This window comes from Pezoporus occidentalis, unplaced genomic scaffold (genome assembly GCF_034315485.1).
Source record: "Pezoporus occidentalis ecotype Australia unplaced genomic scaffold, CSIRO_AGI_Poc_V1 ctg52, whole genome shotgun sequence".
In the NCBI taxonomy this organism is placed as follows: Eukaryota; Metazoa; Chordata; class Aves; order Psittaciformes; family Psittacidae; genus Pezoporus; species Pezoporus occidentalis.
In genome coordinates, this window is record NW_026915858.1 from 3620974 (window position 1) to 3633136 (window position 12163).

General features: G+C 38.0%; 1 protein-coding gene across 5 annotated transcripts in view; it reads right to left on the reverse strand.

Annotated features, from left to right (window-relative positions):
* The window catches only part of TBCE (tubulin folding cofactor E), a 28051-nt gene that overhangs the window by 1529 nt on the left and 14359 nt on the right, over window positions 1-12163 (reverse strand). For 4 of the 5 annotated variants that reach the window (XM_062637430.1, XM_062637429.1, XM_062637427.1 and 1 more), the window contains 10 exons: window positions 11669-11768; window positions 9353-9455; window positions 5522-5598; window positions 5192-5287; window positions 3853-3917; window positions 3686-3750; window positions 3099-3251; window positions 2237-2390; window positions 1626-1694; window positions 466-525 (listed from right to left, as the gene is read on the reverse strand). In XM_062637430.1, the coding sequence (XP_062493414.1) occupies window positions 466-525; window positions 1626-1694; window positions 2237-2390; window positions 3099-3251; window positions 3686-3750; window positions 3853-3917; window positions 5192-5287; window positions 5522-5598; window positions 9353-9455; window positions 11669-11768 (942 nt within the window). The remainder of the gene's footprint in view (window positions 1-465; window positions 526-1625; window positions 1695-2236; window positions 2391-3098; window positions 3252-3685; window positions 3751-3852; window positions 3918-5191; window positions 5288-5521; window positions 5599-9352; window positions 9456-11668; window positions 11769-12163) is intronic. The other variant, XM_062637431.1, reaches the window with a different exon arrangement.

Here is a 12163-nt window from a genome sequence, read left to right on the forward strand (position 1 = left end):
TCTTTTCCAAAACACCAGTCTGATTTAGAACAAAGTCTATTCATTCTAGTCTCGCTACAGGCACTAAAACTTCAAAAGACAAATCTGATACAGGTCAGAATTAGATTTCTAACTTAATGTGTTAGATACTAGATCTTATTATCTTGTTATTTAGTTAATATGAGATTTCATAGCTGTTAATTAGCCTTTGACTGCCTCAAACATATTTATCATGAAATGAGCAGCAGAAGTCGTAAGACAAGCATCAGCTTTCAATCTTCAAGCTGGACTAAAAGTAAGTATGAAGGTCAGAAAAACAATGGCTTTTTCAAAAACTTTCTGCCTTTGTCATTTCTTTATATGACAGAGTTGTCAGGGAAGAATCTTCAGGAGCCAACAAAGCCAGAGGCAGCTGCCATTTTGTAACACAGTTATTGGCAAAGGAGCTACAAATGAACTGCTTAAACACAAGCCAAGACTTCTTACCTGGTAGCTTTTTCTGCACTGGCTTCTGTTCAGGTTTCTCAGGACATTTAATTGTCAAAGCTAAGGGAAAGAAGGTGAGGCATTAGTGAATGTATGTTAAGTCCTGGCAGGAGCAGAGTCTTTCTAGTCTGTTTTTATTATGGATTGTTTCCCCTAGCTCAGCCCGATCTGCTAGAAGATTAATTAGGACGTAGCCTGCATCTGAGCAGCTAAGAGAGCAGTGAGTCATTCTCTGAAAAATTACAAGTAATTTTATTAAAATATTCACATTTTTATTGATCTTTGGTGAAAAGATCAATAGGGAAATATTGTAGGGAAAATATTTTAAAAGTGACTCCCTAAGACTTGTTTTTTTTTGGTTCAAAGGAGCATTTACCTAAAAATGCTTAATTTCTAGTTAGCTTTTCAAAATAATCTGCAGTAGAATGGAAACTACTTGCTAATTTAAAACAGGTTTTTGACCCTTAATATCTCCAAAGCACCATACAAGCACATTTTAAGGAACTTATTAGCCTAATTCTCTTTACAGACATTAAAAGACTCAGCCTTAAGAAAAGGTTTCTATTATGTCTAGCCAACTAGATTCCTTCCACCTAAACGCATTAGAATGTAATGCCTTAAAATGCTATTTTGCCCATGGAGTAAAGAAGAGTTCAGTTCTATCAACTGACAAAGCTAAGTGAATTTCTAAGTTTGGGATGTAACCCTAGGCAGCCCCAAATAACAAAGCTACCCATAGTTTTCTAAGAATCTATGAAAAACATTATCAGAGACCAGTGCAGCTATTGAGGTTAAAATCTCAAATGCTATATAGAAGCCTATATAAAAGCTATATAGAAGCTATACAGAAGCCTGTATAAAAGCTATATAGCTTTTATACAACAACAGAGTATTGATTTCTGCTATTCTCCATTAAGTCTTAATTAAGAAAATCATCTGGCTTGGGTTGAGGGGGAAATGACAACAGAGGACGCAGAGGGCAGGTATCTGGTGAAGCTCCTTGATACACACAGTTCAGAGAAGCAGAATTACAAGCTGGAACTCCGTGACATCTGAAAGGCTTTTGAACCTTTTGTTCTCCACATCCACCCAGGAAACACTGAGCTTGTAAAATATTTTAGATGCAGAAGGAAAGATTTTGACCATTTCTGGCCTCTTACTCAGAAGCTGATTTTTCAAAGTCAAGGGCTGTTGTGCCTTCAGTTCTCCTTCTTCAGGCGCACCATATTCTGTGTGAAGGAAAAGTGCCCATATTCATGAACCCTTCAAAGACTCAAACCCAGGAGTAGACTTCAGAGCACTGTGGTGTTGTATCAGGCACAAGCCCCAGGTCCCTCAGCAGCTAGGATACTGCCTATAGAAGGTGGTAGGCTCCTGCAAGGCGAGGTGCTGCAGGCATGAGCATGGACTGACTGCTATAGCGCTTTAGGAGGGTGCACAGGCACATGGGTGGGGTGGAGCAGGTGGAGGCACAGGGAGGTGCTGCATAACACTCCCACTCTAAAAAAAGTCCCATGTGGAGACAGCCACTCCCTGCAGTGCCTTGAGTTATTGTGCATCTGCTCACAGGTGTCATCTCAGAGGCAGCAGTGTCTGGAAGGGTGCAGTGCTTTGCAAAAGCCATTTGCATGCAGGCCTCCAGGGGGGTGGGCTTTCCTAAGGCAGCACGTGAAAAAGGCATTAAAGGGTAGAGGAACTGAAGAGAGACCAAACCAGTGCTACCACAATGCCAGGAGCAAGGAAGCATTATTTTTACTGTACTTGTACTTACTAAGACAAAGCAATGGGTATCTAGGATGAGCAGCAAGAAATTCTTCACTTGGATTGTTCTTCTCTGGGTTCCAATTCCCACCAGCTGCTAACCAGTCATTTCCAAATATTTTGCGATAATCAAGCTCTGCTCCTTTTCTTTCAGCAGGAGGGATCTGTACTGACACAGGAATGGTGCATAATTTAATTATACAACTTTATAGAGAGTGACACTGACTCCTTGCTCTTACTTAGGTCATCAGTATGTTTTATTGCTAAACTCTTATCACCAAGTACTGACTGCTTTATAAATTTAGTACATTTTAAAGCTATTAAGAACCTTGCAAACCCAACCTCCATGTACTGACTGATTCAGAAACGAATATTACGTAAAGATGTTGCTGTACATGATGACACGAGGATGTTTTTTGTAGCTATAGAACTGATGCTGCTTCCGCTCTCTGTATGATACACATTTGCTGAAAGCTTGATTTGGTTTAGATAAACCAAATCTAGTAGCCATTGTCCTACTGCAGAAGGTAAATGCTTTAATCACTGACACTGAAACAGCTATGCTGCTTTTTTCATCTCTTTTTTTTTGCCAGATAATGTTTTTTGTTAACAGTCCTGCAACTTCAGTATGACTTAGGCACTTGGTAAAAAACACCCTCCCTCTGTCTTGTTCTAGTCCCTGCTGAGTCAGCAGCATCCACAAACAGGGCTGGATCTTGTAGCCCTAAGGAGTGCTCAGCTGACAGGCAATGGAACAGCTGGCACTTTTACTGCACCCAAACAGTAACCTTAAAAGGAACTGAAAACAATTCCTGAGGCACTGATTTAATGCTTTTCCCCAGGTTCATGGAAATTGTTGAAATATCATGTACCTCAGACTTGTTCAAAACCTCCAATTGACTTATCTTGGCAATAATGAGCTGTCTCAGGGTCTCTGGGTTCTTCTCTGTGTCCATGAAAGGGTTATTGTGACACTGCAGTGACCGCAGACTTGGCAGTTTATCAAGCTCATTGATAGATGACCACTGAAAAGGAAGCAAACAATCTTTTGAGGAAGCATAAAACATTTTTCATTCCAGAACAATACACAGTAACACTGACCTTTCCTGTACAATGACCATGACTGAAACTAGTCTTTTGGTGAGAAGAACCAAGTACTTTCAACCTGTTCAATTTAGCTAAGAAAAACAAAACATTTCACTTAACCTGTGGAAAAATAAGTAAACAAATGAGGCACTAGTCAGCATTTGAGATCCTTAGACTTCTGCAAGAGGAATTATGAGGTAGCAGAGACATATGACCAGCTACCATACACACATCTTTAACTGAGACATTAAGAAATGTTTCTAAATTATGCCTCTGCCTCAGGATCTCATACATACAAAGAAATTTTAAACAAGCAAACTGCAAGTTACTCTCAAAGACAGATGTATGGACAAACTACAGCAGTCTGACCCACCTGTGATATTTTATTGTCATTTATCGCAAGGTGCTTTAGTGAAGGAAACATTTTAGTCTTGCATCCTAGGAAAAAAAAAGTAAATTTACAAGACAATAGGCTTTAAATAAACAGAAAACTTTAAATAAACAGAATTATAGAGCTGTAAATAAATTACTCCTACATACCAAATCCAGCATCAGGAAAGTCAATAGAAGCTATTCCGCTGTTCCTAAGTATTAGCTGTTCTAATCTGAAATTCAATAGATACAGTGATTACTGTACAAGGCACAAATGAACAGCAGCTTCACAGGCAGTACCCAGACTCCAGTGGAGTGTCCAGAGAGTAACATATAATAATTCCAAGCTTTGTGAATGGCTCCTGGATTTAAATAGCTTGTGGCTATTTAAAATCACAGCTGCTATTTTGGTGTACAGTGCAAGATAATAATTCCACAAATTAGCAAAACTATTGTATTAGTCCCACAGCTTTCCAGTCGCTGTAATCAAAGTGCTTCAGTAACACACACCTCCTTGCCTTGGATAGTAAGCCCAAAGCAAGGAATCACAGCTCGAGCTGCAACTACCATAAAGACGCTGCTATGGAGAGTACAGTAAACTGGGAGTGTCTGTGTAAAGGCTGTTAGCACAGACATTCTTCTGAGAAAATGGAATCACATTTACCCAATGGAGTATGGGGATTATACTGTTGGGTTTGTTTGGTTTGGGTTTTTTTAAGTTTTGAAGCACATCTCTTTCAAAGTCTTTAAGCTACCCCCAAAAAACACTGAAACTTCCAAAAGTGAGTCATGCCACTCACTTATACCAGTAGAGTGAAAACGTAACTTTCCCCATAGTTAATAATCAGGAGCAGGCAATAGCAACAGGGATGAATTATCACCGCACTCTTTTACTTCCCTCCAACCCCTCTATGTTTTGCTTTCTTTACAAAGGACAAGTAAGTAGAGGCCACAGGGGTACAGTGCTCATGATGGCAGTGTCCATCACTGATCACCTTTAGGGTGTCAGCCTCAGGAGTGACACCTTCCAACAAACTGCCCGACTGCTTCTGGCAGGCTCAGTTGACCCCGAGGTGGCTGTGCCACTACTGGTGAGCCTGCACTGTGCTGACACGGCCAGAAAACTGTTCCTGAGAAACAACTTCCACAGCTCCTTTGCTTTGCCACTCAACACAAACTGTACCTTCCTGTCATCTTAGATAAAACCCTGTCCATACTAATATATAAATAACTTAGTAATGTGATAAATCACTTTGGTTTCGTAAGTATATAATGAAAACCTAGTGACACACTGCTTAAGAATGTGTTACTATACAACAAAAATAAGGTTACATTAAAACAGCTCAATTAAATAATTCAGTTACTCTCAAGAGGGCAAAATGCCTGTATTTCAATATTCCATAAATCTTCCATGCAACATCAATACTATCATCATACTCAGTCAACAAAGGCTATGGAGATGACTATCCAGGACAAAGAGTTTCCAGCAGATTTGTTTAATAGCTACCTGGGGAGATGTGCTATTAGATGCAGCTGATTTCCATCCAGTAACTGGTTGTCTGAAAGGTCTAACAACTTCAGGGTCTGCAGGACATTATCAGGCCTGCCACAGTGGGGAAAAGAAACACAGAACATTTAATACTATTCGTTAATGAAAGCAGTTCTTTTCTAAGGAACAGCATGCAAATAATTCCATACTTTTATAAATATTCTTAAGTTTGCATTATTTATTTACAATTATGTCACAGTAATGTAAACATCAGAGGAATGTAACTTTATCTGCTACTTAACTGCACTACATCAGTCACAAACAACTGACATACATTACTCATCTTACCTTTCCAAAACCATAATATTATTAGAAGTAAGGTATAGTTCTTCAAGTCTCGGCCATCCTGGAGCACAAAGAAGAACCTAAGAGCAAAGCTTCATTTAATATAACAAAAGTTGGGAAAAATTATTCCAGAAATTATACTTTATGCAGATTTCCTCAGAACATGTTCAGAAGAAGGCATACCTCCCAGACCCAGAGAAACAAGTGTTACAGATTGCTTGGCCCTCTCTTTTGTGCAGCTAGCTCTTCCCTGTGTTCAGGTCTGCCAGCACAGATGACACCAAAGGGGTTCTGTGGTCACAGCACCTACAGTTCCAGGCTTGAGGCCAACAGCTGCCCTGCCTCAGACTGTTTGACCTGGAAACCGAGTTTATTCAACAGGGTTGGAGCAACCAGATTTTATCTATGATGACCAGAGGAAACGGCAGTATATACTTGACTGCTAACAGTTCTTAAACATCTGCACATCCCATCAGGTCTGACAGAGACTTTTTGAATGTCTTAATCAGAGCTTGAAGGCTTCCCTGTTATGAGACCGTGCCAGCATATGAAACCATTAAAACCCAAGAACTGCATAAGTCAGCACATATGGTGAAGTTTTCAAGTACTCTAAAGAAAACAAATTAGTTCAAAAAGACCACAAATTGAACAAAGATGCACTTGCTTTATACCTTGTGTTCTGAAATTACATTAAAAAAAAAACCATTATTTTATAAAGTGGGGTGTTGTTTTTTTTTGCAAACATCTACAGCAGATAGTACAACTTTTAAAAATAAACACTTATTACAAAGCAATAGAAATTGCTGGCATAAAGCCCAGTTTCTTATGCAATTGTGACACTGCCAAAAATGTTGCAGTTCTGGCAATGGAGTTGCATAAGCACTGGAACTGACTGGTTTTCTACAGATTTGTGCCTGTGAATGGCAAAGTAATTTTTTCACTGAGGTTTTTGTGTATATTCTCCAGAGTTAAATTAAGGGTGAGCTCATCCTGCTACTCCTTCCTTGGTGAGAACTTATAAGGCTCTGTCCTCCTATTTTTTGGGAACTTGTAGGTAATATGTTATTGTTAAGCTCCCACTTCTTTTCACAATGGGATTGTAATCGGCTAGCAGATTCAAAGGCTTTGAGATGGAAGAACACAGACATGCACACGCACAGCATAACTGCCTAAAGCCTGTTTTTACAGGAGGTTACAAAGGTTACAAAGCAGTGCAGTTCAGAGATCTGGACAATCAAATTCAATTCGCTACGTATACAGCTAACCAATTACCCTGTAAATGTCCTCTACCCTAGACACCTAAAAGCCTCCTTTCATCAGCTCTTCACTCTTTCTGTTACAGCTGCATGAAGTTACACAGCTGGATGTATGTGTAATTGTCTCATCTATGCAGTACAGACTGGTAATACCGGGATCTCTTCAAGCAGCATACAATTTGGGGCTCAACTGCTTCACACCCCAAAAAATGAAACATCATCCTGCTGCCATGTCTGCAACATACATAAACTTAGAAACTCAGATACAAGTTTTCCTGCTCCAGAGCAAGAGCAGAAGACCAGTATTTTCTCTCTCTAATTTGGACAGTGTTTCTCTTTATCAGTAAGACAGACTGAAAGTTTTCCTAATAGAGATGAAGAAGCGTGAAGAGAAGCCTGTAGGGTCAAGAGAACTCAGGTGCACTTTTGCTACAGAGAACTTTTGGGACATTTCCCCCAAAAGCCCTGCATTGTGATGAATAGAATAGAAAAACTGCACAAAACTGAAGCATCAGAGGACTTTGACAGACTGACCAAATGACTAGAAAATTGCCACAACCAAATGATCGTCACATCACATTTCTGAGAAACTCAAAATGCATTAATCCAATTTCCAAGTCAATGGTGTGTAACTGGAAGGTGTTTTACAGGACATCATTCCCCTTTGAAGGTCATATGTTATGTTTTGAACAATTAATTGACAATTATACGGTAATAAGCTCTTTTACTGATAAGTCAATAGAAACCTCAGATGTACTTAGATATATGCATAATGAAAGGACTTTTCAGAAAACCAATGCTGAACGCATGTAAATGTGGAGTTACGCATAGTTGTGGAAGTTTAGCATGTCAACCTACTGTGAAACATCAAAAGAGAGGAACAACTGAAAAAAGCCCAGAAGTTTTCTTTTTTTAAACTATCCCCATGCCATATACTTTTATATATGGCAATAAGTTATTTTGAAATGCTGTTCACCATTAAATTGTTTTCATTTTAATTCAAACATTTCTAGGATTTTCAGACTTTGCTTACATTCCCACTGACAATCACTAGGTTTCTTTTTTGCCTGGGTCATATGCATTATTATTTTCTATTAAAAAAGCTGACTTTTCAAAGTAACTCCCCATACAGCTTAAGCAGTCATGTTTTCAAGTGGTTTGTTCAGAGAGTGCTAGTGTCAGGTAGGCCCCTTTATTTTTATCGTTTTGTGTGATTACCCTGCAACACCACTTTTAAGCACAGGCTTGTGTCTCCCCAGTTATAAAGGAAAAAAAAAAAAAAATCAAACAAATTTCAACTTTATGAAAAAGATTTCTGGACCAAAAATGTCTTTCCTGCATATGATGAGACATCAGCTAGAGCAGAGTTTCACAACCAATTGCAAGTGCTATGTAGTTTTAAACTGCTCTGACTAACCCAGGGCTTCTTTCTGAAACTCAGTTACCCCTAGAGAACTCTGATAGGTCTGCAGCCAGGGCTCCAACCATCCTCTGCCACTCTAGCATGGAGGAGAGCTGCTGGCAGCTGCCAACATTTTAAACACCACAATGAATGCACCAATTTACCCTGATCAGCACTAAGTGACATTTAAAGTGTTTGCAGCCACTTCATTCTTCCACTCATGTCACCATTCATATTGCTGCTGTTACAGAAGGATTATCAACTGTTCTAGCATAAACTCCACTGACAATAAGTGCACAGTGAATGGACGCAAAACAGAAATATAGCAGCCCCGCTGCAAGTGAAAGAATGAAGGAGCTTCTTATCTCAAGACCAGTTTCGGGTAGTGCTCTATTACTGGACTGTGGCTGGCAGCAAACCCATGAAAATTCAGGTAAACTCACAATGCAGTACACACAAAATCTACCCCTGAGAAATCCAACTAATGAGCTGGATTTACAAGCCATTGTAAGTAACATGGCACTACTGATGTGCTTTGTAAGCCCCATCTCTGAAAATAGGCCCACTGCTTACATATTTAAAAACAGGGCATCATTCTTAGTAAGACATCATATTAGGGGAGAGGCGTTTACATGTTTCCCTGAAACAAGCCAGAGCTTTGTTTATTCTGTGCTATATCTGTGCTGCATATAACCAGGCATCTTGTATTTCAAGAATGGTCAGTATGTGCAAAGACACTAAGCTAATCTCCTGCTGATAAAAAGTGATGCCAATACAAGTACTTTGTGTCATAATGACATACGTTCTTTCCATTTGCATTTGTGCTATTACATGGTTAAAAATACAGATAAACCTTTAATAACTACAAGGAAACAGAAGGTCTTCATTCACACAAACCTTTGGGACATGAAGTTATATTATACTCCAACTGCTTTACCTTGACTTGGTTATTTACAAATGCAGGCAAAGTTAAACATTTCTTAGTAGACTCCTGTGCCAATATAACTTCCTAGGTTGTGTACCATGTTAGTTACTACGTGACTAGCAGTTATATGCCACAGCACCTTGTCTCAGGATGATTATATTTCAGTAGAGTACCATGATAGAGAAACGTTTAGTGTGCTTTCCTTGCCTCAAAAACCTAACAACACAGACAAAACCAGGAAAGGTTATTACCTCTGTCCACGTTATTGCAGTTTGATTAAGTGCCAGAACCCTCAATTTTGAAAATACACTGGATACAGAAGTTGACGTAGATGGAAATTTCATTTTGTTTCCACTGTGTAAAAAGAACAATTATTAACATAATGAACAAATGCATCTATTTAAGTCACTGATACAGAATTATGTATTAAATACAAAACCAATTTGCACAAAAAAAAATTAAGAAGTCGCTGCTAAGGTGTCATGTATTTTAAAATACTATAAAATATCCCTCTAGTTACATTCAAGCTTCTCTAATTTACTTTCTTACTCCCATTTATTCTTCTGTGGCCTCCTTCACACCTTTTCCTCCCCTAAGTTTTGAGTATAAAAAGAATGATTTTCATTAGATGAAGATAGTCAAGTTTTGGACTTAAACACCTTAGAGCCTATATGACCACCCAGACTCCAGTAAAAGAAAAGATGTAAAATCCACTCTTGATAGCAAAATATCTCCATAAAATAGTTAAAAGATTCTCAAATCTGCAATCCTCAAATTAGTTTTCATTACTCACCTCTGAACAAAAGTTTTTATTTCTTTCCTAAGGTCCAGTCTACCTGCATATGATGATGAAAACCTCCCAGTATAGGTATACTTACATACGTATGGGTTAAATTTCCCCATTTCAACAAGCTCCTAGGGAGCTGAAGGATGACTGATCACTCTTATTTTCTTCCAACATTGCTTGCACAAAATGTCACTAACAGACTTACCTGCCAACATCTTTCTTTTTTAAAGTAAACAAAGTCAGGACAATAAAAAACAAAATCAAACTTTTTCAGTTAGTAGTGATAAGCAGTCATAAGTAGTCATAAGTAGTCATTCCAGCATCAGTCCCATTTTGCTTTTCAATTTTATTACAAATAACTTCCAAAAGCCCTTCAATCTAGACCATACTTTTTAGCAATGACAACCTGAAAAAATTATTCTACGTGAATTAAAATAAATTCTCTATATTCTCATGCATGCTGACAATAATAAACCAGGACAACATCTGCTCTAGGCAAAGACAGATTTACAAATAGCACCCAGGTTGCAAACAGCTGTTCAGTGCTAAATACAGAAGAGAACACCTACAACTATTTCAAAAACACGTTTTTCTCACAGTAACTGTAAGAACAAATACAAAAACTGGGGTCATTTTTTAATTAAACTTGATATTTCAGTTTAGCTTACATCACTTTCAACTGTTTCAGCTACAATGTATGTATTGTACAAGGAAGACTTTGGAAGCTGATAATCTCAACACCAGTCTCCAAGACTCAAAAAGTTGTATTTTGGGTTTCTGCCTTCACTCCTATTGCCCTGCTGCTGCCTTCAATGACTAATACAACCTCCAAAGCAGCTCAGCAACTCTGCTTGAAGAGTTACCAGTATAGATGTTAACCTTGACAACAAAACAAACTTCCTAAAGCTGTAGCTATAACACTGTCAAAAATTAGTGGTTTAGGCTACTGCCTGTTTACAGACTTTAATACATTGTGTGTATTAAATAATTAAATAATTAATACATTTCTGTGTTAGCAGAAAACTATTCTGGCATGTGTCCAATACAGCATGTAGGTGTATACTAGAAATATAAGCATCCAAAGAGTCTGACCTGCTGCACTCGCATACAGCAAGCGTGGCCATGTCTGCTACGAAGCTGGGCTCCACACTGCAAACCAGACTCGCTGCACACACACACAATGTGGATGCATACATGCGTTAAGCCAGTTCTGCCTTGTGGCAAACTAAGCTTTTAAATCATGAGAATTAATTGTCTTAGATGTCACAGAAGCGTATAAGGGCATCTTACAATGCTGTAAACCTAGGTAAAATTCTACAGCACTCTCTAAAAATCTACAATGCATTTTAAACCAGGCTCCTTAGCCAACGGATTTCATAATTTTTATGTAATGTAGAACACATTGACAAATGTCTAAATTCCTGTGAATGTTTAATGGATGAAATCTGTGTTCTATTTTTCAGACAACCAGGATTTTTCTAATTTTACAAAACTCCAATCAACATCCATCTGTCCCAAGCACTTTCCCTGAATTTAGTTTTACATAGATACTAAACTGCTAGGGATCTAGTCTTGAAAAGGAATGCCTGAAAAATATAGCACATTCATGAGCTGTTTAAGGACAAGCCTTTTAAAAACAAGTATTTAGAAACTTATATCCCATTTAAATGAGTATTGAGGCATCTAGCTACCTTTAGAAAGCTGACCCTGCGTCTAAAAGAGCCTTTTCTTTTTTGTCTCTACCCCAAATCAACAGAAACCCAAATATGAGTATTTATACCTGACATTAAGTGTTTCCAGATTTTGAACTTCAGAAGCAATAGCTGTTACTGTCTCCCAAGATGATATCAGATTTTTTGATAGATTTATATGCCTGATATCTGAAATTTCACATTAAGAAAAATAAAGTTATCTAAAATCCGAACTTTCTTTTCAGAAATTAGAATTAGGGTTTGGTTTTGAACCAAATAAACATAAATACATTACACTTGTTAGGGCTAAGAAATACTATTACATATTATAATATATATTGTTACAACAAATTGTATTTTGATTTGCGGTATGGAAATGGCCTATAGATTTATAAAAGAGCCTAACTTTACAAATCCTAAAATGGATTATTTTCTGCATTGGCAGAAACTCCTACCAGTCCTTATAAATGAAGAAATAATTCCTGCTTTGTATTTCTGCAACATTGCTACAACACACAGTATACTGAATAAATTATTTATTATATATTGGAAACCTCTGGTGCTTACATGACATCTCAGTTATA